The 25,575-nt window shown below is 41.6% G+C and overlaps 1 protein-coding gene across 4 annotated transcripts in view; it reads right to left on the bottom strand.

Moving 5' to 3' along the window:
• The window catches only part of LOC148029552 (transcription regulator), a 56,709-nt gene that overhangs the window by 18,675 nt on the left and 12,459 nt on the right, over positions 1-25,575 (bottom strand). For 2 of the 4 annotated variants that reach the window (XM_087688414.1, XM_087688415.1), the window contains exons 13-30: positions 10,860-10,954; positions 10,520-10,771; positions 10,158-10,391; positions 9,965-10,049; positions 9,787-9,878; positions 9,375-9,520; positions 9,187-9,295; positions 8,957-9,103; positions 8,809-8,856; positions 8,604-8,732; positions 5,898-6,146; positions 5,667-5,813; positions 5,365-5,450; positions 5,179-5,284; positions 4,922-5,017; positions 4,687-4,839; positions 4,412-4,594; positions 4-254 (exon numbers count right to left, since the gene is read on the bottom strand). In XM_087688414.1, the coding sequence (XP_087544540.1) occupies positions 4-254; positions 4,412-4,594; positions 4,687-4,839; positions 4,922-5,017; positions 5,179-5,284; positions 5,365-5,450; positions 5,667-5,813; positions 5,898-6,146; positions 8,604-8,732; positions 8,809-8,856; positions 8,957-9,103; positions 9,187-9,295; positions 9,375-9,520; positions 9,787-9,878; positions 9,965-10,049; positions 10,158-10,391; positions 10,520-10,771; positions 10,860-10,954 (2,608 nt within the window). The remainder of the gene's footprint in view (positions 1-3; positions 255-4,411; positions 4,595-4,686; positions 4,840-4,921; positions 5,018-5,178; positions 5,285-5,364; positions 5,451-5,666; positions 5,814-5,897; positions 6,147-8,603; positions 8,733-8,808; positions 8,857-8,956; positions 9,104-9,186; positions 9,296-9,374; positions 9,521-9,786; positions 9,879-9,964; positions 10,050-10,157; positions 10,392-10,519; positions 10,772-10,859; positions 10,955-25,575) is intronic. The other 2 variants (XM_087688417.1, XM_087688416.1) reach the window with 2 other exon arrangements.

Genomic DNA, 25,575 nt, shown 5'->3' with positions numbered 1-25,575 from the left:
AACCTCAAAGGTGATGGAATCCGATGATCCATATCCTCATTAGCAGAGTCTAGTGTTTGGTTGACTAATCCTAGTCCCATTGCTGACTGAGATCCGCCTATTCCACCGTATGATCCTAGACTTTGCGCAGATGATGAATAGCCTGCTCTTGCGAAAGCAGAGGCAGCTGAAATATTTGATGAAACAGCAGAACCAACTGGTGTGACACTTGCGGGCGGAGTGGGCTGATTTTGCCAGGGAAGACGAGCAAAATCCTGAAAATCATATAAGCTGCAAATTAATAGCCGCAAACAACACAGGACTCTTAACATACCAAACCAACATTAAAACTCTTCTAAGTAAAAAGATTGAAAAGACCAGAACAGACTCGAAAAGCCATGCAATGATTCCACTGCCAGAACTGGAGAGCAGAGATAAGATTAATACTTCAGCATTACTATGGCCCAATCTGGGCATGCATAGAATGGATTGAATGCTTGTGTTTCTCACTTCCTTTTCCAAAAGCAGCCGAATCCACTGACCCAGATTAGAGTAGCAGAAAACTCACACGAGAACAGATCACCTTCTTTATCTCTTCTTTAATAGCTTTCTTAGCCCACCAAGGCTATCCTGGCCAGAGATGCCTTAGCCTTTCCCTCCTGGAACTACAGAGACATGGAGAAGAGCTGCTACACATGCAGAGACAGAGATCTGAGCCACAGATCACCAGCTCCTTTGGGCCCAGCTGTATACCACACTCTTCTCCTCCAAATCCTTTTCTGCTTCACAGCAGAGGCTCGGACTAAAAAAAAGCTTCAGAGATCAGGGCATCTAGGAGACCCTAACTGCCACGATGCAGACCACCAAAGCCTATCAGGCTAATATCGCTCAGTTTGAGGCACAACTTCTGAGAAGAGTGGTGAGATGAGACGAACTACTACAGGGTGCAGTAGATATCAGAGCCCTCCCTGTTCCCTGCTCGATGTATGACATACTACATCCCATATACCACTGAATGGAGCTTGTGTTAGATTGCTCATTACTCATGTCCATTGCACTCTTATGCTAGATAAGTATTAAGAATAGACATGGGATGCACTAGACTAGGCTTGGTTTCTTTTTACATGATAATTCAGACATGGATTGTTATTGTATATTTGTTTGTCTCATAGACTGATTTGGCCACTAGATAGGACTAGACATGTGATGCACTAGACTAGGCATGGTTTCTTCGTTTAGCATGATACTCCCCCCGGGGGTGGGGTGTGCATGTGTGTGAGACATTAATCCAGAGGTTTCAACCCAAAAAAAAGGTGTCTGTGTCAAAAAAAATCAGAAAATGATTGGTTAAGCTACATGCAAAGAAAAAACCCACAATTATCAATTGTATTGCTACAAAAAAAAAGAGCCAGATACACCATAGCTACCAAGAACAGTGTAGGACCTGGAGGCCCCATTCCAAGAACCTGGAGGGACCATTCTATAAAAATATAGATAAACTTAAACATTGATCATTATTTTGAAATAGACAATTATCAAGCATATGAAGAGACTTCAAAAGAATCACTTTAGAGACATATTTATGCTAGCAAAGAAAAAATGATCCAATATTTTGGGTTGAGAGAGAAGGAGAGAGTGCATGTGTGTGCTAGTTAACTGCAGCAAACAGCGAGGAAAGAAGGGTGGAAGGCAAGGCAAAAACTATTTTTTCAAAAAAGCACGTCCAAAATTGTTACAATTTTCTGTGTCTGCTTGATCGTTCCATAATTGCCCATTCCCTACAAGGAGACTGGGACAAGAACATTCCTACCACAAGGAACACCTATCAGGAATGATGGCAAGAACATTCCACCAACTAGGAATGGTAGCACAAACATTTCACCAATCAACAATGCATTCAAACATGTTTCGCAACAATATTCCCCCATTCCTAGTTGCTGTTCTATATTGCTAAGGGATATAGGTACAAGATCCATGTGTATTGATGCCACTTGGGGCATCCTACAAATGGATGGTCTCTCCTTGGAAAACTCACTTTTGCTCAAGTCTTATGGTGCCCAAACTAGAATCTGCCAAACATCAACCAATTCAAATTTGGATAAATGCTCAAGTTCTTGCCCTTCCTCATATGAAACAAAACATGGGGCAACAGTTCCAAACTGTAGACATAGCAAACCAATGCATCTTCCACATGAAGATAGCTTACGCATTTCTCCACAGCCCCTTCTTGCATGGTGCAGTTCGGGCAAAACCTCTGCAAGTTCCTTAATTCCATTCTTATGAATCTTTAGATGGCTTCTACTCCTCACCTCTGATTGATGCCTTTGCCTACTTCATCGAGTCTTTGGGATGTCTTGTTCAAGTGGTTTCAACATGAAACATTTCAGACTCTTATGGCATGGTGGTCGGAATTTTGACAAGTCTCCGTACACAATCTCATACCTGCAGTGCACTAGGTAAGGCATGGATGGTGTGATTAATAGCATCTTCCACCATTGGTAAGTACTCATCTGATACACTTTGTTGATCCTTGAACAAACATTGTGGCTCCAAAATAAGCATCTTGTTTGTAATGTCAATCTAATTAACAATCTAAGGAAAGCAATCGAAACGCGACATATACCACCCCAAAAAAACAATCCTGTCGTGATTTGATGGAGTTTTACTTGAAAACATCTCAAACAATGAGCAAGGCAAATGCATAAAGCATTAGTTTATTACTTGTATGGCATTAAATGTACCAACTTTCTTAATGTATCCACCATAATCATAATCTTGTCATTCTAGCACTTGTTTTTCTTGGTTAGCCCCATGACTAAGCCATGGAGATGTTCGCCACAAGCAACCATGTAAAGCTTGATAAAACCAACTTCCCCACCTGCTTCATGGTGTCAAATTTTGAAGTCTAGCAGTGATTCTCCTACATAAGGACATCATCCTCTTCATATAGGGAAAAAGTGCTAGTGAATTTCTCCAAGGTAGGCAGTCCAACTTCTTGGTGAAACCATAGGTGCATAAAGCCCCTTGAAGAAAAATAGCCCATCCTGAAATCTGGCGGACTCCGTGCTGAAACCCAGGACTTCTAGGCCCTCTGCCTGAAGCTCATTCATTGCCACTAACACATCTACCTTAAGAAACACACTACTTTACACGTAAGAGTCATCACCTACTCAAAGCATCTGCCATAATCATTTCCTTCACTAGCATACACTTAACCCCGAAGCAATACTAAGCCAAGGAGTGCCACCCTGCAGTCTGGGACAAGTCCTGTTAAAAATGGACACGAGGCCTAATAGTTAGACCAAATCTAGAAATCCTACCCAATAAGATAGGCTCTTGAACTGAACAAGGCATATGCCACTGCACAATGATCCTAATCAAAAACGGAAACCATGGCTTTTAACATATCTTGTAGAAAACGTATTGGAGCAGTTTTGCAGCAACATGCGCACCCTATGGCTTTTGCATGGTACAAACTCACAAGGCTCATTACAATGAGCAGACAAAGATCTGGTGAGCATTTCAGCTCTCTGATTTGGCTTAGGGTCCATCTGGTGGCTTATTGGAGGTGCATTAGTCAGAACACTTCATGTGCCCAGACTCTCTGACATATTCTTTGGTAACTTTGCTATCATTTATTCTTGACAACAAAAAGATGAGTAAACCTTCTAAGGTGGAAGCTTCTTATTTGAAGGGCCAAAAAGTTCCGGCAGTAGTATCATGCCCTTGACTAGCTGATGTGCACAAGCTGTATGTCCATGGTTTACAATGGCCTATCAAAGATGTTGGAAGCATTACTCACAGATACAACCAAGCAAGACTTCACCTAGAAATGCTATTATGACATGAATTGGACTTATGATGTTTACCTTCACTGTGACCTGAGAAATGTAGGCACTGAGGTTCAAGAAGTGGTAAGATGAGGACTATGGATTCAACAACATGGCATGATTTAGACATGAATTGGCCTTATGATGTTTACCTTCACTGTCACCTGAGGAATGTAGGCACTGAGGTTCAAGGAGTGGTAAGATGAGGATTATGGATTCAACAATATGGCTACATGAAAAGGCTCCATAAACGTTAAACGACTGGATGAATCAAAGTTAGTGGGCAAGCCACAAGTCAAATGAATTTTGTTTCCCATGTTATGACATAAAGCTAAAACAACTGGATGAATCAAAACTAACAACCAACTCACATGAATTTTGTTTCCTATGTCATGTTCTAAGGAAAGCCAGCAGTATTTGAAGATAGGAAAGGAAATTCCCAGCACAGAAAGAGGTATCAGGCAATTTACTAAAACATGTGACGCAATTCTAGAAATTTGGCTTTTCAAGACTCCAAATCTAATAAACAATGAATTTCATGCACTCATCCTCACTTAGAAACATGTTCACAGCCTTGCTCCAGAGAAATAATCCAAACAAACCTCATAAACACGTTGCTGAGCACTGGATAGTCTCCCTGGTTTTGGTCGAAGAACCTCAGGAAGACGAGCCATGTTCCCCTGAGAATACACAGATGCCTCATAGTAGCTTATGCCAAGATTTTCTCTATTTTTTCTGCGGGTTGCAAGTGTAGGTCCAATGACCTCTTCTAGATCACGAAGTGCCTGAAAACAAGCCCAATGCCACTTACGCTCAGACTTGAATAAAAACAGCATTTTACATGGAACAAGATGCTTGAATTGAGCTTCTGATATACCTTCTCTGTTGCAGACTTCTCAATTACAGCACAACCCAAGTCAAGGTTGTCATTGGTTACCAGAAGAACTGCTTGATCCAGAAGGTCTCCACTAACATTCATGGCTTGCAGAAGATTCCGCAAATGAGTTGCCATTGCAACTCGCAGAGGTTCCTAACAGACAAAAGCTTAGAAACCTGAAACCTCTGTACTATCCACAAAACAACAAAACAAATTAATGTTCATACTGGCTCACCTTGCAAGTGACGTGTGCTAAGCTACCCGCCAAACTTGCCACCATTAGATTTCCAGAATGACGAATGCGGTTATCATCATTCTCCATTGCATAATCCTAATTCAATAGTAGGTTCAATTTAAACCTTATATGTTAAAGAAGTCAAGAAGGATGGAGAACTTTAAAAGGAGCTGTGCATGTGTAATACACACTGATCAAATTTAACAAGATTTGGCACCCACAACAACACTTAAAAGAGCTCTTTTTGCAAAGCATACCTTTGTTACAAGTTCCCTAGTTGTCATGCAAGCAATGGTCACACTTCGCTCAACAACAGGTGAGATAATCTCTCTTATGGCGCGTTCCATTGCTGTAGGAACAATTCTACACATAGCACCACAGGTAAGGCATAGATAACTTATAAGCAGCATTAACACAATGCACAGTAGAAGAACGGTCTGCACCTGGCTAGCTGCAGCTGCTGACCTAGTGCTGCCAGCTTTGGATTAATCACAACATATGATGATAGATTTGGAAGAAGCATAGAGAGCTGCAACAGGAAGAATGACAACATTGGCACTAATCAACAACACATAAAGACAACTACAAGCTATTCAGGCAGCAGCATCATAGCTGCAGTAGTAAAAACGACCAAATCAACAACAGCCCTTTCTCCTTCATGTAGCAGCATTGCAGATGCAATATCTAAAAGCATCGATGTCAACATTTTCACATTTGCAAGCCTTTCATATGCTAAAGTAATAACCTGATTTGTGGAATAAGGAGATGGTGATCCTGCAGCCGGCGGTAGAGCTTGTGCAGCTGGAAGGCGCTCTGACAAAGATAGTCCTGTCAATTTCTCATCTTCCGGAAGAGCAAGACCTCCAGAAATGTGACTTGCTAAATGCTGACTCTGAAAAAGACAATATTGGAACACATTAGCCAGGTTTAGTAGAACACCGAAGTCGATCTAAAACACACACAGCAATATAGGTACCTGGGACATTGTGCTGGAAGGAACTGTTGTATGAGTTATAGCTATGCTTGCATCAGCAGTAAAATCTGTGTGTCCCAAGCTGCCAATTGTTGATGGACCACTTTCTGTTTTGAAAGGAGAAGGCTGATGTGCCATAGTAACATCTTTGTTAGAAAAATCAGGGTTTCCTTCAATTTCTCGTGGACGCCCTTTCAGAAGCTGTGTAACTTTGACATCTTTCATATCCACGCCAAGATTTTTGAAGAGCACCTATTAAAACAATACCCCTGTCAGCTAGGACAACTTTGCCAATTATTTAATGTTTCAACCAGGCAAATCTAAGATTTTAAGATAGGCAGACAATATTAAGTACAGAAGACCTATTGCAAAAATTGCTGCAAAAGCACCATTAAAAAAAACCAGCAAATACAAAAGAAAACATTGCAGCTCCATCTGCACAAATAGCAAGTAACAACCATCCACAATTATATCATCAAGATCAACTGAAAATCCATCTAATATGTACATAATCGTGAGGGTCCAAGGGCTCTCCTCATCAGAATTGCAAAGAATGAAACATACAGACCTGAGAATGTGGAAACCTACCAGTAGAACTAGACATCCTGCAACTTCTTGAAGAGAAGCAGTTGGAGAACGTCAGTTTCTTTATTAGAGAACATAGTAGCATAGATCAAAGCCAATAAGAGCTCAAAAGTAGCTATCACGTATTTGATTACGAAAGGCAGATAATTCTAGAGGACAAGGGTTAAGAAAATCTCAAAAACATTCCAAGGTCTTGACAAAGTCACATAACAGGGAACTCTTCAACCAAAAGAGGCTAAGATTCCATACTTAGCAAGAATAGAAAGCAGAGAAGAAAGACCAGAGGAACAGCAATCTACTGAAAAGCATAGGACCAGATGTCAGCTTGCATCACCATTTGTTGGCTCAACTTATACCGCTGTAAATCCAGCAGCAAAACAAATCTCACTTCAAAAGGCCCTTGCTGTTGCTTTGGCAGCCACACTGATTTATCAACCAACAGACAAGCTGGAACAATCAAAAACAGCAAGTATTTTGATCCGAATGACCATTGACCGCATATATCAGCTGGATGCCGTACTTTAAATATGTTTGAGTGACATCCATAATGTCATCAAAATACAGTAGTTTGACTTCAAGGAGTCTTCATGAATAAGTTCCCACGAGAAAGTATAGAAGATGAAGTCATAAATGAGTGGCAATGATTGAAGTAATGGGATAAGAAACATATCAAATAATGCTTGGGGAACTTTTGAGGTGTATTTTTTAATATCATCCTTATAGCCACAACTGACAAAAGAAGCAAATAAGAGCAAATGAGTCCACATAAAGCTTGCAGTAAAAGTCTAGGCTTTGAATTCAGAAGAACAGAACACGAAATAGATGGCACAGAAGACTTTTAAAGATCTTAAAACAAAGAAACTACAATTTGACTACAGCACAAGGAACTCATATTTTGACTGTAAAAGCTCCTCTAGACAAGAGGACACATATCAGCTCATTTCCAAGCAAATGGAAATGCCCCATAAATCCAAGCCACAAGTACGAGTTTGACAATTTCAGATATAAAAGTCCAATAACAAAAAACAAATCCCAAGGATAAAACTTGTTTAATGTGGCACAACATTAAGGATCAGGTGGCCTTGACAATTAACTATCACTAAGTGCAACATACATGATCCATGTGGGGTGTTTAATAGAAAAAGTCCTTGCATGAGAGATGGTTGATGTACAAAGGGATATCCGAAAAAAAAAATGTCCATTCCACTGCAGTTGATAAAACTGGTTATCCTGAGTACAGATGACGAGATGATGGCAATAAACTCAATGAGAAGGGCAATATTTTAGATAATCGATTGGTTGTGCCTTACAATCCTTACTTGAGTCTAAAATAAAATACACATAAATGTAGAGGTATGCTCCACAATTGCAACAGTTACATATTTGTACAAGTATATTTATAAGGGTCATGATTGTGCAACTGTCAGATTGACAACTACACATGGTTCGATATCAAATAAAATAGGGAGGCATGCAATATAATTACAGCCCTGCCTTGAAAAATCATATTTACTGGAGATTCTTTGAAACATGCATGCCATACAGAGAAGAGCATTACCTTAGCCAAACCTGGAAAGTGTTGATGAGTTGCAAACAGAATCAGCTAAAGACTGGTACAGTCTTGGGTACTTTCAGCTATATGGACATTAATGCTCCACTCAATAGTTTTAGCACTAGTATTATATTCATGCTGTACCCCATCCACTTATTAGACACTAGGTTCAATAGCTTTAGTACTAGCATTGTGACTTCTGTGTATACTCTATACCACACTGACTTTTACACCACACTATAAAATGAATGTCATACAACAAAACGGACAGGTTCAGTGTGGAGGGGATCCAGATATATCCTTGAACATTATATACTTGGACACATCAATCACTGGAATCTTCACAAAAAAGTAATACCAACAATTGTTTTTGCACAAAAATAGTAGCATCTGCTGGCACAAGTGACCCAAAGACAACAAGTATTACAAATATATAACACTCACATGCAAATAATTATATCCCTGCATATCAGTTGCAATGTGAAATCCATAACAGGTACAAATCTAGGCATATAGCAAGCCACTAAGGTTTTCAGCGTCCAAAAAACTAAAGCTTAAGTTGAAGATGCTACCTCAATATCAAATTTCAGGTTCATTTTGAGATTTGGAAGGTTGTATATCTCTGCTAATAAGCCCAGGATACCCATGGTCCAAGGATTGGGAGGCTGATAAGCCAAACTAGACTGGCAAGGCTCAAGGATCTGCAAGCCAAAAATATTATACAAACAGCACACTCAAGTATACCACCACCAAAGAAGTATGCATACGATTCCCTACCTTTGAAGTAAATGGAATGACAGCAATCATGAGGCCTTTTTCATATGCCTGCAAAACCAATATGTCGTCATCTCATCATGTTAGAAAGGAAACTAATACCACAATGGAATCCTCATTTCTGAACTGCCATTCAAACCACAGTTCTTACCTCTGTGATAAGGATCTTTGGGTCAATCTCTTTCGCTCTCAGAGCCTGGTTTCTGCCTATTGTGAGCTTTCCAAGCCAACTACCCAAATTCTTTAGTAATGAGCGTTCCTCTGAGCTTGATTTGATCAACTCTGACCTTAAAAGAACCTGCTGACACAGATTAGAGCTCATATTACCAATATCATCCTGACAGGGCTTGCAGGATCTCAAGCAACTGATTGAGGACACACCTTGCAGTTTTCATACGTGGCTTTTACCACTTCCTTATGTAAAACCTTGGAGTTTATCTTGTCCAAAAATTTGAGGTATGTGTCATGAAAATTGGGCTCAATACTTGCTCTGAATCAAAAACATGACCCTCAGTACTGCAATACACAATGATCAGCAGAGACAGGAGCAGCTCTGTTCAACAAGGTACCTTTTCATCACCATATATTGAGCAAACCAAGGGTAATACTGCTCCTTAAGAACCTCCCCAAACTCTTTAGCTTTTGCATCAAGGTTTGAGGTAGAGATGTTGTTGATTAAGAAAGCAACTTTGTCCTGCACCTCTGAGGTGGGAGCCTACAAGCCATAAACTTAATCAATCACCATGACAGGTGCCACAGACCTGAAAACCCATGTTCTCTTTCAATATATTCTTTGCGAAATTGATACTATAAATCTTGCACACAACCTTGTATTATACTCAAATCAATCTGGCAAACAATATGTTGACAGAAATCAATCTTAGTGCACGCTCAGACAAAATATTAACATGCACAGAAGCCAAGCACTAAACAGGTTCCACAAAAAGATGGGATGTCAGCATCCAGAGCTTGAAAATGCACCTCAATCGGGACATCCCGTCTCTCTGCTGCAGCAACTAGTGTTTCAATGTTCAAAGCATGACCAAAACCTGTAGTGGACGGAGGTTGCCGCCCTTTAACACAAAAAGTCAAGCACTATTCCAAGATAAATGTTTAAAATCTTTCTTCTAAGAGATATATTAGTCTGACCTAAACCTACCAGGTACACTACTCCTTGACGAGCGCAGAAAACCTGGACTCTGCACTGAAGTTGTATTGCCACTACCTTGATAAAGTTGAGAGACCTGCTTTGAGATTATGAAGTGTAAGTCAGAAAATTTTTTTTGAGACTACGAACAGCAGTAAGTCTTTAAGTCTACATTTTGAAGGTGTGATCTGAGGTAAATAACAACCTTCTGAGTCTTTCCAAAATCAAACAGCTGATTGGTGGATGCAGAATGCTGCGATGTCAGGCTGGATGCTGCACCAGAAGGTTTTGAGAAGGCGGAACCTGCTGGCATAGAATTATTCTTCACCTTTTCGTCACTAAAACCTGACAGTTGATTCTGGCTTTGTTGAAGCTGCAGTGACTGTTGATGCTGCAGTTCTGCACCATCAGTGAGCAGCTGAGTGTGACCTTCAGGAGCCTGTAACAGATACCGAAAATTAAGTACTTTGGAGTCAGATCATGATCAGATCAATCCACTCATTTGCCTTTTCCTAATTACCTATATAAACAGGCACACTACCTTTAACAATAAAGAGAGGAGACTACCATGCCTACCTCCTGACTTTCTGAGCTTGAAACAGCTGTTGTTGTCTGCATAGAAGGGCTCTGGCTCTGTTCCAAAGTAACAGTTGTATTCTGCTCTGCGGAAATCCGAGCAAGAGCTCGCTCAATAAACTCCACAAGACCCCCATGTGCTTCACGCATGTGTGAGATCTGCAGAATGTGGTTGCAATACAGAGGCCATTCCACCAAGCGATCCTTAAACTTTTGTAAGGCCATCAGACCAAATGAGAACATCTGCAGCCACCACATATGCAGGTTGATAAAGTCGTGCAAGTGATGTTTAGCTGTAAGCTTCGAAACATTACAATCAACCACTGCAAACCTTGGAGTCAGGAGGCTTCCTCAAGGCATCAAGAACATAGCGCAAAGCAATCCCTAGTGTAAGTGAGGACACCAACTGATGTTTAATAAGCGAACCTGCAGAGCAATTGAACCAATTGATGAATAGAAGAATTTGAATGTTCTACAACCAGTTAAGTATACAGTGCATCATGTATAGCAAGCTGCACAAAAGTTATCATTTCAACTCTCTGTCAATTACTCGCGTTGCCTTATGAATAGTCAAATGCATGCTTTTGAGCACTGTATTCACAAGTGTGTCGTCAAGGTTCATATAGGTCAATATATAAACCAGTTGTGCTGGTAAAATCAGAAACCCATCCATGGATCCGCATCATGCATCATAACTGTATTGGAACTTCTTGGCGATATAAACCACGTATCACTCTTAAAGTTTGTAAGTACTATTGCTGAGAAAAATTTGATGCCTATTTCAAACTAGCAAGCACAGCCATAGTTTTCATCCCAAAAACAAAATAGTTAGGCTTCTGGAACAGCTAGACTCTGTCAATTCTAACAAACACTAACTCAAAACTTGGAAAGCTACCCAGCTTATTGGGTCCACACATCCATAGAAGACGACCATTAACGTCATAGCCTCCCACTTTTCACCTGACACACCTGCACAGTTTAATTTTTTAAGCAAGTTATGCTACCAAGTTGTTGTGACACACTAGAGGCAGCTTCCTTAATTAAGCCTTTGTTAGAGTGCAGCAATGCGGAAGCATATGACTGGATTAAAAGAAAAGAGTGAATATGGAAAGACAGACAGAGAGAGAGAGAGAGAGAGAGAGATTGTAAAACAATGAAGACCACAGAAAATGAATGTTGAATACAGAAGGCAGTATGTACAATGAGCTGTGGAAGTATACACAACCGAAGATCTCCCTCACACTGTACAGGCACAAAAGCGATAATGACCAAAGGGCAGATTGCTATAAATAGCAAGAAAAGAATAATAAAATAACCACAGCACATGATGGTCCGACTGCTGCAATAAATGCACCACCTGCTGCCCACTGCCATAAAGCACTATCACCTCCCTGCCCAGACTGCCCAAATTGCAGCCCAGTTGCGTCAATGGTCCCAAGTCCCAACGCCCCATCCAAGATCTCCTCACAAATGAAGTGATAGTGTATCTTGATGCGCTTCATCCTTGCATGAAATGCGGGATTCCGTGCCAAGGCTATGCAACTCTCATTGTAACATAGAAGTTTGGTGGCTCTAGGCTGTTCACATCCAAGCTCACCTAACAATCTCTGAACCCAAACAATCTCACAAGTGGTAGATGTTGCGCGGTACTCAGCCTCTCTCCAAGAAATGGCAACTACACACTGTTCCAAGCGACAAACTACTGCCATCTCTCCCACCAAGTGACTACTGCGGTACCTACATTTTTGTTGTCTAGCATGCCATCTACATCCACAAACACCCCTCGTATTGTCACCTCACTTCCCTAACACGCTGGCGATCAGTGTTTGGTATTTTACGCACTCCAACACTCCGACTAGTGGTCACAGCACTTGGGATCCGTCTCCAGTTGGCACCACTCTTCGACACTGCATTGCTCTGTCCTTGGGCATTCCGTACACTCTTACATTCATTTACAGCATTCACTCTCTGTTTTTATCTTTATGTTTGAGTTTTGAGTTTTTGCATTTTGTGTTTAGGGTTTGAGTTTTGATTGTCCTTGTCTGAGTCTTTGTGTTTCAATCTTGGTCGTATATGTTGTGTTTCCTCAGTGCAAAGCTTTGCATATCTTTACACACTGAAATGTCTCTTTTACGGATGTTAGCTCTCTATCCTACATGGCATGAGTCATCAAACCATGGTTAGTACAAACAAGCTCTATCAAATATGCTCAGTTCTTCCAGATCATCGTGGGGCAATCCTACGATTGCCAATGGTCAAAAACACCTTCAATCCCTGCATCACAAACTGTATCACGTGCCCAACGAGCAGGAGGCCGATACTACCCCCATCTTTTTGCCTCTATTGAAGTCTCTGGAACATCCATTGGCGGAGCAGCCAATGGAGAAGCACCTCCTTATCAATAAGAGGAGCCTCAATAGGTATAGGCTCCAAAGACACTAGCTAAAGCACCCAACTATCACCAAGAATGGGGTGCTCCTCACTAACCTTCATAGCTGGAAACTCCAAAAACCAAACATCACAGCTTGTATAGGCATCTTGGGAGTCTGGGATGCAGATTTTGTACCCCTATGATGACTGGGAAGTATAACCAATGAACACCTCTTTCCTGGGAGTTGACTCAAACTTGTCTAGAGTCTTTTTTGGAATGTGAACATCAACATCACATTCAAACACCTTGAAATAAGAAACATCCAACTATAGTCCAAAGCAAGGCTGCAAGCCTCAAATGGAGTCATACCAATAACAGCTAAGGTGGGTGACCAATTGAGGATATGAACTGCAGTGACCACTACTTCGACCCATAGACACTAGAGTATCTACTAATGCTCCATCATAGTTTATAACATGATCCATCTTGATCACACTCCTATTCTTTCATTCCAAGATCCCATTCCCTTGAGGGGTATCATATTGGCATACTTACGAAGAATCCTAACTAATTCTCCAGCTTTATCAAGTCTAGCTATCTTTAACTTCCACCACTCCAAACAGTTCTCTTCGAAGATGAGCCAATCTCTAAAATGAGAAAAAACCTCTAACTTCAATTCCAAAAAGTAGGCCCAAGTAATCCTACTAAAGTCATTACACAATCAACATGAAATGAAGACTCCCCTTAGGAGACACCATCCACATAGATCTACACAAATCAATAGAAACAAGCTCTTTGGACAACTTCTTGGTGTTGAGAAACCCTTCACCCATAGTTTGTGTTTTTGCGTTTTTGCGTTTTGTGTTTAGAGTTTGCAGCCCCAAAAAGCGGCGCCATCCTAGATTGATTGTGCCTATTTATAGGCCACTCTCTCATTCATTCCTCACACCTGATTCATTCAGTTTGTCACCTCTTCTCTCCAGCCTCTCCACTACCCTCACACCCCTTCAGGAGGACATTGCGGTTCGTGGTTCGTGGCTGTCTTCATCATCTTCCTTGTGCTACGGCACCCTTGTTCCCTTGTATCACATTCACTCCATGATTTAGAACTTCATCATTCCATTCATCAGATTTTTTTCTCTCTTCTCTTCTCTTCTCCATGTTTGCCGACTTCACTCCGTGTTCCTCCCCGCAAACCCTACTGTCTCGCTGGTACGTCATCTTTTAATATGGTATCAGAGCTAGATCTACTCACCTAGCAGCAAAGATCCTCCACTCCAGTGAAGGCAAAGACCGGAGGAGGATTCAACATCCACTTCTCTTCTTCTTCCGCTACATCAAAATCTCGTTTATGCACATTTCAAGTGTTTCAACTTGCTGCCCACACCCCATTCGCGGAGGACATCTCAGCCGAAGCTGTCCATTACTGTCTCCATCAGTTGGTGCCTGATTTCCAGCCCTCTTCACGCAATTTGGAGCTGATTCCAGTCAGGTGACTGCTATTCCTGTGCAGACCTGCTGCCGTACAGCCTACCACGTCATCTTTTGACATGGTATCTTTTACGTCCCTCAAATTGTGCATCGACCCTCCGTCCTCTCATAAACAACACGAGAGATCCTTCTGTCTCACCACCCATCCAGGCCTAGAAAGTTGCTGGCCCCAACTCTATCGTGACTCGACTACCAGCCGTCAACTCGAGGTGAGCTATTCTATTTTTCGAACTTATTACTTTCTAGGCTCCCCTTGACCCCATTCGGGTGCCCAAGGACCACGGACGGTCATCCCTCGAGTGTCTCCCATAAATTACATTCCACGTAATATAACATTTCCTCCCCCTTAAGAATCGGTTTCGTGCTCGAAAACGATACTTGGAAGGTCCAAATGTAAATTGGGAAACCTTTTCCCTAAAGTACTTACTCGCTCCCATGTTGAGCTTTCTTCTAAACAATCTTTTCATTTCACCAAATATTCTTGATAAATAGTATGCCTTGTTCGTCTGTTACGAACATTTAAAATTCTTTTTGGTTCATGTGGAATAGATTGACCACCAAATAGCTCCTCAATGTTATCATTTAAGATTAAATTATCCATATCACCCAACTTCTTTCTTAGCTTGCTTACATGGAAAACTGGATGTATTTTACTACCAGCAGGTAGTTGGAGCTTGTAAGCCTGTTCTCCCACCCTTTTAAGTATTGTGAAAGAGCCACAATACCTGAGTGACAACTTTGGACATCTTTCCGTTTTCATGGTTTTAGTTTGTTCAGGCACCTTAAGATAGATCAATTCCCCTTCCTCAAAGGAGATGTCTCTTCGGTGAGGATCTGCATAAGCTCTAGCTCAACCTTGAGCTTTCTTAATATTTTCTTCAGCAAATTTTAACATACTATTCATATTCTCTAAAAAATCCTTTACTGCCTGAACCTTTTCCTTATGCAGTCCTACTGCATGAAGAGCTCTAGGCTGAAACCCATACATTAGCATAAATGGACTATATCCAATGGAAGAGTGTTTGGCACTATTATATGCAAACTCTACTATCGGTAAATACTCTTCCCAATTAGTTTGCCTTTTACTTACATATGCTCTCAACATATCTTCAAGGATTTGGTTAACCCTTTCAGTTTGCCCATCTGTTAGTGGATGCTCCGCCGTGCTCATGCTAAGTTTAGTATCCAATTTCCTAAATACAACACGCCAAAATTGACAATCAAATTTTCTATCCCGATCAAAAACTATATTTGCCAGAAGGCCATACAATCGGTATATGTTCTCTATGAACAATCTAGCCAATTTTGGTGTTTTAACATCAATTGAAGTTGGAATAAACCTAACCATTTTGGTTAACCTATCCACAATCACCCACACAGAGTCGTGCCCCCTCTGTGTTCTGGGTAATGCGACAATAGAAGTCCTTACTACATTTGACTACATAGTCAAGGACGTCCTTATTCATTCCAGGTCAATAGAACTGCTTTTTAATAAGACTATAAGTCTTATTAACCTGTATGTCCTGCACTAGAGGTATCATGACACTCAAAAAGTATATGGTGCCTTATTTCTTCATCTTTCGGGACACATACCCTATCCTTGTAGAGTAAATAACCATTATCAACAGTAAAATTATTCCACTTGAATCCCATTTGAGCAACCCCTAATGCTCCATTTCCTTGTTGAACATCCTCAGATGTTCCTTCCTCAGTGGAGGCTCTTTCATTTGGATCCCCATTTTCTATTGCTTCCCATATATTGGAATATACCGGATCACCCTGGCATTTCCCTTTTAAGGATTCAAGCAAATCGGAAGTAAGCTGAGTAAAACTCAATTCATTTATGATGGGCATTCTGCCGAGTGTATCAGCCACTATATTATACTTTCCTTTTCCATACCTTATCTCATAGTCGAACTCTTGGAGGAGTTCAGCCCATCTGGCTTTACGCCCTTGTAGATCCAGTTGGTCATTAAGCCACAATTAATAGTTTATTGGGATCCACAATTAATAGTACTAGAGCTGTAGCAATAGCTACCTTAAGTTTTTGAAAACTTTCATTTTGGTCTGTTTCCCAATTAAAGCTCTTCCCTTTCCCTTTAAGTTGGTCCATCATTGGAACAGCTATCTTGGCATAATCTCGAATGAATCTACGATAAAATCCAAATAAACCTAGGAAGATTTGCAGCTCTTCTAGGTTCCTTGGAGATGGCCATTCAATAATTGCCCTTACTTTTTCTGGATCCATCTTGATTCCCTCTTTCGAGATAATATGCCCCAAATATTTGACCTCTTGTGCGAAAAATTCACATTTAGTTTTCTTCCCATAAAGGGAATGGGTTCTTAACAATTGGAATACTAACCGTAAATGTTCCAAATGTTCTTCTCTTGATTTACTAAAGATCAAGATATCATCCAAGAAGACTACTACAAAGTGTCTTAGATAGGGCCGTAACACACTATTCATCAGCTTCATAAAAGTAGCTGGTGCATTAGTGAGACCAAAAGGCATCACCAAAAAATCATAATGCCCATATCTAGTACAAAATGCTGTCTTAGGAACATCTTGGGCCTTAATTCTTACTTGGTGATAGCCTGATCTTAAGTCAATCTTTGTGAAGAATTTTGCCCCTTATAATTGATCAAAAAGATCTTCCATTCTCGGCATAGGAAATTTATTCTTCACCGTTATCTTATTAAGTGCTCTATAATCAACACAAAGTCGCATAGAACCATCTTTTTTCTTCACCAATAAAATTGGCGAAGCCCAAGGTGAATTGTTGGGTTGTATAAACCCTTTATCAAGGTAATTCTTAATTTGTCTTTCAATTTCTTGGTGATGTGTTTCACTTAGCTTATAAGGTGGTTTAGAAATAGGGTGTGTATCCCTATCTATGTCAATTGGGTGATTTACATCACCCCTATCTGGTGGAAGGCCACTTGGTAAATCAGAAGGAAACACATCTTTAAATTCATCTAACAAACCACTTAATTCATTACTTACATTCAACTCACAAATATAGGAAAATTGTTGCTTTATATTACAAAAAGTAGAAGTGTTCCGTACAGGAAGAGACCATAACATATATACCTCACAAGCTTCCTTCTTTATCAGCTTCTGAACTTCAAGGGAACACATCAAAGGGTTATCAGATACTTCATGTTCACTTTGAATCACAAAAGTCTTACCATCCCTTTCAAATTTCAGTGTATTATGATGATAACTACGCTTTAAGGATGGTTTTAGTCCCCATAGCCACTCCCTCCCTAAAGCAATATCGGCTCTTTCCATATTCATAATTTGGAAATCAAGCTTATCTTTATATCCTTGGATCTCGATTTCCAAATTGGATGCCATTGTATCCCATATTTTATTATCCTGACCTTGCATCATACGAACAACATATTGATGCTCACTCTTTTGTTGGGGAAGTTTCAACTTTTTGACAAGTGCATAACTTATGAAGTTGTGGGCGGCAGAGTCATCAATCATGACTCTAACCCTCTCCCCACCTATCGATCCATGCACTCTAACTAAATCATGTGGCCCAAAGATAGCTTGCCACAAAGAAGTTGACATACAACACCTGTGTTGTGCATCCTTGTGCAAGACCTCTAAAGATTTATATTTTTCATGCCCCTTTAATTCCAGGGTTTGCACTACATGGATTTGTTTCTCTTTTCCCTTGCCCTTGTCCTTATCCTTTCCTTTATCTTCCCCCTTTTTCCTTTGAGGGCGATTCCAAGCAACATGGTTAGGGGATAAGCAATTGGAACACAGCCTTTCTTTTTTTGCCTTATCAAAGTCAACTTGACTTAACTTCGACCTTACATATTGTTTCTTTTCAAAGGGTTGTTTCTTATCCTTAAGGAATGGCATTTTCCTTTTAAATTTGCCTACAAATTTTAAGGGCTCAAATTCCTTAGTCTTGGGCTCCGTGTCGGTGAGACTCTTCAAGCGTCTTAGGTGAACTCCTTTTCACTTCCTTTTTACAGGCCTTATCTAGTCCCCTTATGAATCCTCTTGTCTTTTGAAATTCATCTATTCCTTCCAATTTGAGGATTATCTCACAATACTCCTCGAAATATATCAGCAAAGGTCTTCATTGATTAATGCAAATTTAATTGCCTCTTCAAGCGTCTTAGGTGAACTCCTTTTCACTTCCTTTTTACAAGCCTTATCTAGTCCCCTTATAAATCCTCTTGTCTTTTGAAATTCATCTATTCCTTCCAATTTGAGGATTATCTCACGATACTCCTCGAAATATGTCAACAAAGGTCTTCCCTTTTGTCTGACAAAATCCCAATCTTCCCAATTTCTTTCCATTTCATTTTCAAGAAGGAATTCTCTCAAAAAGACCGATTCAAATTGAGCCCAAGTTTCAGGTATTTTATTTGCCTCCGCCCCAAGGTTAAACTAGCCTCCAGCGCATGAAGATGTGGTGGAGTATTCTTTAATTTGTGCAAGTCTTCCCATTTTTGGAGGAAATTAAAGATAGTGTCTTTATTTCTGTCTTCTTCCTCCCCATGAAACTAAGGGGGTTTCATATCTTTTAACACTGGGTTATCCCTCAGCTTTTGGTGGGGTTCCCTAGGGTCTCGCATAGTTACATCTACATCTTTCGATGAAGATGGAATATCTGAGGTCTCTACCTTACCTTTATCCCTTTCTAGTAGTAAGGCTAATTGGGATTTTATTTCTGTGAGTGCTTGAGTTAGCAACTCCATTTTGAACCCCCTGTGCTTGCACACGAGCAATTAGATCATCAAATTGTTCTCATGTAGCAAAAAATTCTTCCCATTGTTCTTCTTGTATTTCCGTTTCATGGGGATCCACCATAGGGTGGTCCCCAGAACTAGAGCCTTCGGTTACCCCCTCTCTCTTTCCTCTCCATCTATACACTGGAATTGGAAAGCAAATATAAGAAATTTGCATACAAAGATGAGGTACTTTCCTGATTACAAAGGCAGGACAAATGTCGATGGCCTTTATATCTCAATGGTAGAGACAGCGCGAAGATCGATGTAGTTTTTCTCAAATCTGCACTGGTTATGTGCAAGTTGCATGGCACACAAAACAAGGCCTGTCAGGCAATGACAAAACAAGTCACCAGATCGTGGCTGGAGTAGTTGCTAGTGTAACTGGTCTTAAAGCGGGACGTAGCCATCATGGCGATTAGTGTGGGCCATATTCGGAGCAACGATTAACGTGGCCCCTATGTTTTTTAAAGATCGCCAAAAGAGGAGACGGGCGAAAACTAAAACGTTGCTGGCCACGTGTCACAAGTCGTCTAAAGACGGACGACTACCCAAATGTAGTACGGTCGCCTAAAGTCGAGCGACGACCTAGACAAATTGCGGGTCGTTAAGAGTCGGGCCGAACAGGACGTGACTCTGATACCAGTTTTACGTCCCTCAGACTGTGTGTCCAACCTCCGTCCTCTCATAAACAACACGAGAGATACTTTTGTCTCACCACCCAGCCACGCCTAGAAAATTGTTGGCCCCAACTATCGTGACTCGACTGCCAGCCGTCAACTTGAGGTGAGCTATTCTATTTTTCGAACTCACTTACTTTTCTAGGCTTCCCTTGACCCCGTTCGGACGCCCAAGAACCCCGTACGGTCATCCCTCGAGTGTTTCCCATAAATTACATTCCACATCATATAATAGTATCAGAACTGGATCTGCTCATCTTAGCAGCAAAGATCCTCCACTCCAGTGACGACAAAGACCAATGGCGAGTTCAATCAAAATCTCGTTGTTGCAGGTTTCAGATGTTTTCAACTTGCTGCCCACACCCCTTTCGCAGAGGGCATCGCAGTCTCAGTTGTCCCTTGCTGTCATCTACAATCTAGCACTTGTTTCCAGCCTTCCACCCGTAGTTTGCAGCTGTTTACAGCAAAGTGACTTGCTGATCACTCTCCATTCAGAAAACAATCTCGTTTTTGCATATTTCAAGTATTTCAGCTTGCTGCCCACACCTTGGACACGGAGGACATCGCAGTCCAAGCTGGCCATTGCTGTCTACAACAGTCTAGCGCCTGTTTCCAGCCTATCACACACTATTCGGAGCTGATTTCAGCATACTGATTGCTGCTGCTCTTTTTTTCTGCGTTTTTAGTCTTTCTCTCACCTACTACCTGCGTTTTTAGTCTTTCTCTCTCCTGTAGGCTGTCTTGCCTACGTTCAGTCTTTCTCTCTCCTACAGGCTGTCCAGCCTGCGTTTTTAGTGTTTCTCTCTCCTACTGCCTACGTTTTTAGTCTTTCTCTCTCCTCACTTGCGTTTTTCTACTGGTTGCAGTCTCTTACTACTAGTCACATCCTCCTCCCACTAGCAGCTCACTTCCAGCCCTTCCACTACCCTCCCACCCCTTGAGGCGGACATTGAGGTTCGTGCTTTACACTGCCCTCACACCCCTTGAGGCGGACATTGCGGTCCGTGGTTCATGGTGGCTGACCTCTTCCTTCTTCAGTTTGCCACACCGATACCATGGCGTCCCCACCGACAGATTGCCAATCTACTAGGTGTTCCTACTACGGCACGAACGGTCATCCCACAGAATACTATTGACATCGACCCTTGCTCCCCACCCCCCCGAAGTATATGCGTCTTCCACCAAGCACTCCTTGTGCCATCTCTCCTTTCTGGGCCATAGAGATCATTCTACATCGGCTATCAGAGTACTATGATCAAGGCAATAAGACGCGTCCAATGCGCACTAAGTCCTTTCGAGCACATGGAGGATCGATTGGCGCTACGACCTCCTGAAGATCATCGCAACGGCAACGGCAGTCTTCTCCCACTTATTTTCGGGTACAGTGGCTTCCATGACCTGTGGATCTGCAATCCGCTCCATCGAGAGACAATGATTGTTTGATACCCTCTCCTTGTCAGTTTGCTCCTTCGAGAGACAATGGCTGCTCGACTCCTTCCTCTTGTTCGGCTACCCAGTCCGCTCCACTGAGAGACAGCGATTATTACCCACCTCTTGCTCATTCTGAGCCCCACCCTTCCCCAAACTCGACTACTCAGGTTCGAGAGGCTACCTCTGGGAGCTCTTCAGCATCCCAGATACCTTCTTCGACACGACCGGCAGTACTTTCTTCGTCATCAGACATTTCGAAGTCCGTGATCCATGAGTTTTTGGATTCCCTATCTACTTTAGAGGGGGATTCAGAGGGGGATGTTATTTCTTTGCCGTCAAAGGGGGCATCTACTTTTTCTTCGACTTTAGCGGGGGCCCCTCCACCTCCCACCTCAGCGGGGAAACCTACTCCACATGAAGTTCTTCACCCATCCTCTACTTTCTTGGGATGGCTATCTTCTACTGGTCGTCTCTTCTACTGATACCTAGGATCTTCAGGGACCACCTAGATCGGGACTTCGAAGGTTCAGCCGCGACTTGGTGACAAGGCCTTCGTATTCCTTCCAACATGGATGCACAGAGCTAGTGGCTTCTTTCCCGAGGTTGAGTTTCGGGTTCTCCAGTTCACTCTGTCTGCTATTCTTTACTACAGGTTACCTTTCAAGTGGAAATCTTGGATCTTAGGGATCCTCTACATCTTCTTCCTCCTCTGCATTGCATGTTTTCATCATCTTTATACTAGGGTGCTTGGGCAAGTGAACAATTTTCCCACGAGGGACATTGTCCAAGTGGCACCTGCTGCATGAGCATTCTTCAGCATGTAGCATTGCATCTCCACCTCACTCTTCTCTTGTTCCCCTTTTTGGGCCTGAGAGGGGATGTTGAGAAACCCTTCACCCGCAGTTTGTGTTTTTGTGTTTCTGCGTTTTGCATTTAGGGTTTGTGTTTAGGTTTTGCAGCCCCAAAAAGAGGCGCCATCCTAGACTGACTGTGCCTATTTATAGGCCACTCTCTCATTCATTCCTCACGGCTGATTCATTCAATCCGTCACCTCTTCTCTCCAGCCTCTCCACTACCCTCACACCCCTTCAGGAGGACATTGCGGTTCGTGATTCGTGGTTCGTGGCTATCTTCATCATCTTCCTTGTGCTACAGCACCCTTGTTCCCTTGTATCACATTCACTCCATGATTCAGAACTTCATCATTCCATTCATCAAAGTTTTTTCTCTCTTCTCTTCTCTTCTCCATGTTTGCCGACTTCACTCCGTGTTCCTCCCCGCAAACCCTACTGTCTCGCTGGTACATCATCTTTTGATACTTGGTCCATCAACTTATCCCAATGGACTTGTACCTTTGTCAATTGCACTTTCCCTAAGGAAGTATGGAGCAATCCTTGATCATAGCCTTAGTCACAAGCTCCGCCAAATAATAAGACTCCAACATGGCCAACATCATCACTAGCCAAATGCGGTAGATTGTTGCTTTCAAGTTTTTGATATTGTGGAAGAGCTGGTAGCATCAGGACCTTGCGGTTCATAATAGCCTAAAACTCCATATTAGCTTCGGAAGACAGTCACTCCAAAAAGGAAGTATACTAGGGCTTCCTTCACTCATCCCAAACTCACTTGACTGTTGAAGGCGATTAAAAACTCAAACCTATTGCAAAGGGCTGAAAACACAGCCTTTCTCCTTGATAGCTATTCTTGTACTCAAACAACAAATAAATCTCATTTCCCACGCGTCTTCGCTCACTCTAGCCTTGTGTTGATGTATAGTCCTCCCACTCGCACTCTTCACTAAAAACGCAGCCTTGGTATCGCATTGAAAACTCCTCTTCAAGTCTGTGATTGATGAGCCCCTTATATGTTGCTTTGATACCATGTCAAAGTACAATGATACAAAAGCATGTGATTGGACTAAAAGAAAAGAGTGAACATGGGGGGGGGGGGGGGGGGAGGTATGAGAACATGTATTTTTGAAACCTCATTTAACATGTGGATTAATTTTTAATCACTCGATTAAATAAATATTGTGCATGTGAGGTGCAACTAGAGTTAGAGTAAATTTACATGCCCAGGACTCCAGAAAATCACGAGATGTCAAAGGCAAAAGTTGTTATAAGTTATGTTACACAAGTACTAGGTGGTATCTGGTGTCAATCGTTGGCCTAGGTCATTCATTTGGCCATAAGTGTCAGTTTTGGTGACACTAGAGATGTCGCATTTAATGGTACCAAACGCCGATCTAATGGTCAAAGATGGCACAGAGAAACTCTGGAGTGGAAGATACCTAGCCAATTTAATTATTCGCCAGTCAGATTTCTAGGCACCGAAATAATTGTTAGATTAATTTTCAATAATTAAAGGCTAAAATTTAATATTTAATGATAGATAATGTGGGAAAAACCATTCGGAAAGGCTGCCACTTGACAAACTTGCCCATACAGGCTAGTAAAAGGCTAAAGAAGAGGAAAAACGAGATCATTCTTGCTGTAGCAAATGTGGGAGAGCTGTGAGCAGCCATGGCCAGTCTATTTTCAGCCATTGCAACCAGCCACGAGTGAGTTTTGAGGAGGCGATTGCAGATTTGAATCCTCCACAGCTGGACGATTGCATCCAAGTACAAGGTGATAGTTGATTTGGATGTCTCAACTGTAGGTATCAGCATTTAATGCTGTTGTGGGAGGGCAGCAGCTGCATTTGACTGATTTTCAATCATTCTTCGCAACAAAACTTTGAATTTTCTCTCTCTACAACTTTCTCTCTCATCTCCCAGTCATTTCACATCTTGCTTCAAAGATCTCAACATTTGGACCCTTAGAAGCTGAGAAATTTAAATTTCTCTACTGTAAACCCTAATTTACAGCAGAAATTAGGGTTTAGCAACAACCTTGAGAAGCGTGCCAAAAATTGAAAGCTCCAAGACTTGGATTTTTCAGGGCTGAAGGTGAATTTCAGCTAAATTCGGGTGGAGGACTAGCCAGCCATTGAATTTGGGGCATTTCCATCGTCTATGAAGTGGGTGAAGGCCAATTAAATGCCCGAATTAAGGGGCAAATCAGATTGAAGACTTGCTAGTCACTTGGGATAGCAAGGGGAGTTTGGATTGCAAAGGGGATCAAGAGAATCCCATTGTAAATTAACTTCTTCTTCAATAAAGCTAAAGAAATACCGAAAGAGGCGCCGATTTTGGGGCCAATCAAGTGTGTGCATTGTCCAAGATTAGTAGGTAAATTTGTATTTATTGTTTGCTGCTGTAATTAAGTTGTAATTAGGGATTTACCACCCATCCATGAAAGGAAGGCTGGTTTCTGGGGGGGAGAGAGAGAGAATAAAACATTGAAGACTGCAAAGAATGAATGTTGAATACAGAAGGCAGTATGTACAAAAGGTTGTGTAAGTAAGAATGAATGTTGAATACAGAAGGCAGTATGTACAAAAGGTTGTGTAAGTATATATAAACGAAGATTATTTATTGTTTGCTGCTGTAATTAAGTTGTAATCAAGGATTTACTACCCATCCACGGAAGGAAGGTTGGTTTCGAGGGGGCAGAGAGAGAATAAAACATTGAAGACTGCAAAGAATGAATGTTGAATACAGAAAGCAGTATGTACAAAAGGTCGTGTAAGTATATATAAACGAAGATCTCTCTCACCCTACAGAAGCACAAAAGTGATAATGACTGGTGAGCAGGCTGCTATAAATAGCAATAAAAGAATAATAAATCAACCATTTGTCCTGCCCGGACTGCCCAAATCACTACCCAACTGCCTGTGCGACCTGCCCAAACTGCCCGTTGTACAAAATAATGCTGCCTAAACTGCCCAAAACTGACCTGCCTAAGCATGTGCCTATTATGGAGGTGACCAAATCTCTAACATCCTGAACACAAGGTTTGTTGCACAATTTTGTAGTCACAACACATTAATTGTTCATTGCAAAATACGACTCCTTTTGCAGGGTTCCCTTTCTTCATAACAAGCACTTGATTGAGCTCCACCTTGATTTACCTTGCCTAACTCTTTGATTCAACTGCACGAGCACATGGCATTAGGTTGACTCCATTAGTTTTAAGTCCAATCTTTTAACCACAGTCCAAGGACACCATTACCTTGCCTAATTCTTTGTTTCAGCTGCATAAGCACAACATGGCATTAGGTTGACTCCATTAGTTTTAACTCCAACCTTTTAACCACAATCCAAGGACTCCATTAACCTCATCTTTCACTAGGCCTGCATCATCCAACCATAATCTCAGGGCTCCATTAAACCCATCATACACTACCAGGCTTCAACACTCCAAAGATGGATTTAC

The sequence above is a fragment of the Lygodium microphyllum genome, chromosome 11 (genome assembly GCF_053477565.2).
Source record: "Lygodium microphyllum isolate KBCC chromosome 11, Lygodium_microphyllum_v1.1.10, whole genome shotgun sequence".
NCBI classification, from domain to species: domain Eukaryota; kingdom Viridiplantae; phylum Streptophyta; class Polypodiopsida; order Schizaeales; family Lygodiaceae; genus Lygodium; species Lygodium microphyllum.
The sequence above is the reverse complement of the archived record's forward strand: the minus strand, read 5'-3'. Positions and strand labels throughout refer to the sequence as shown.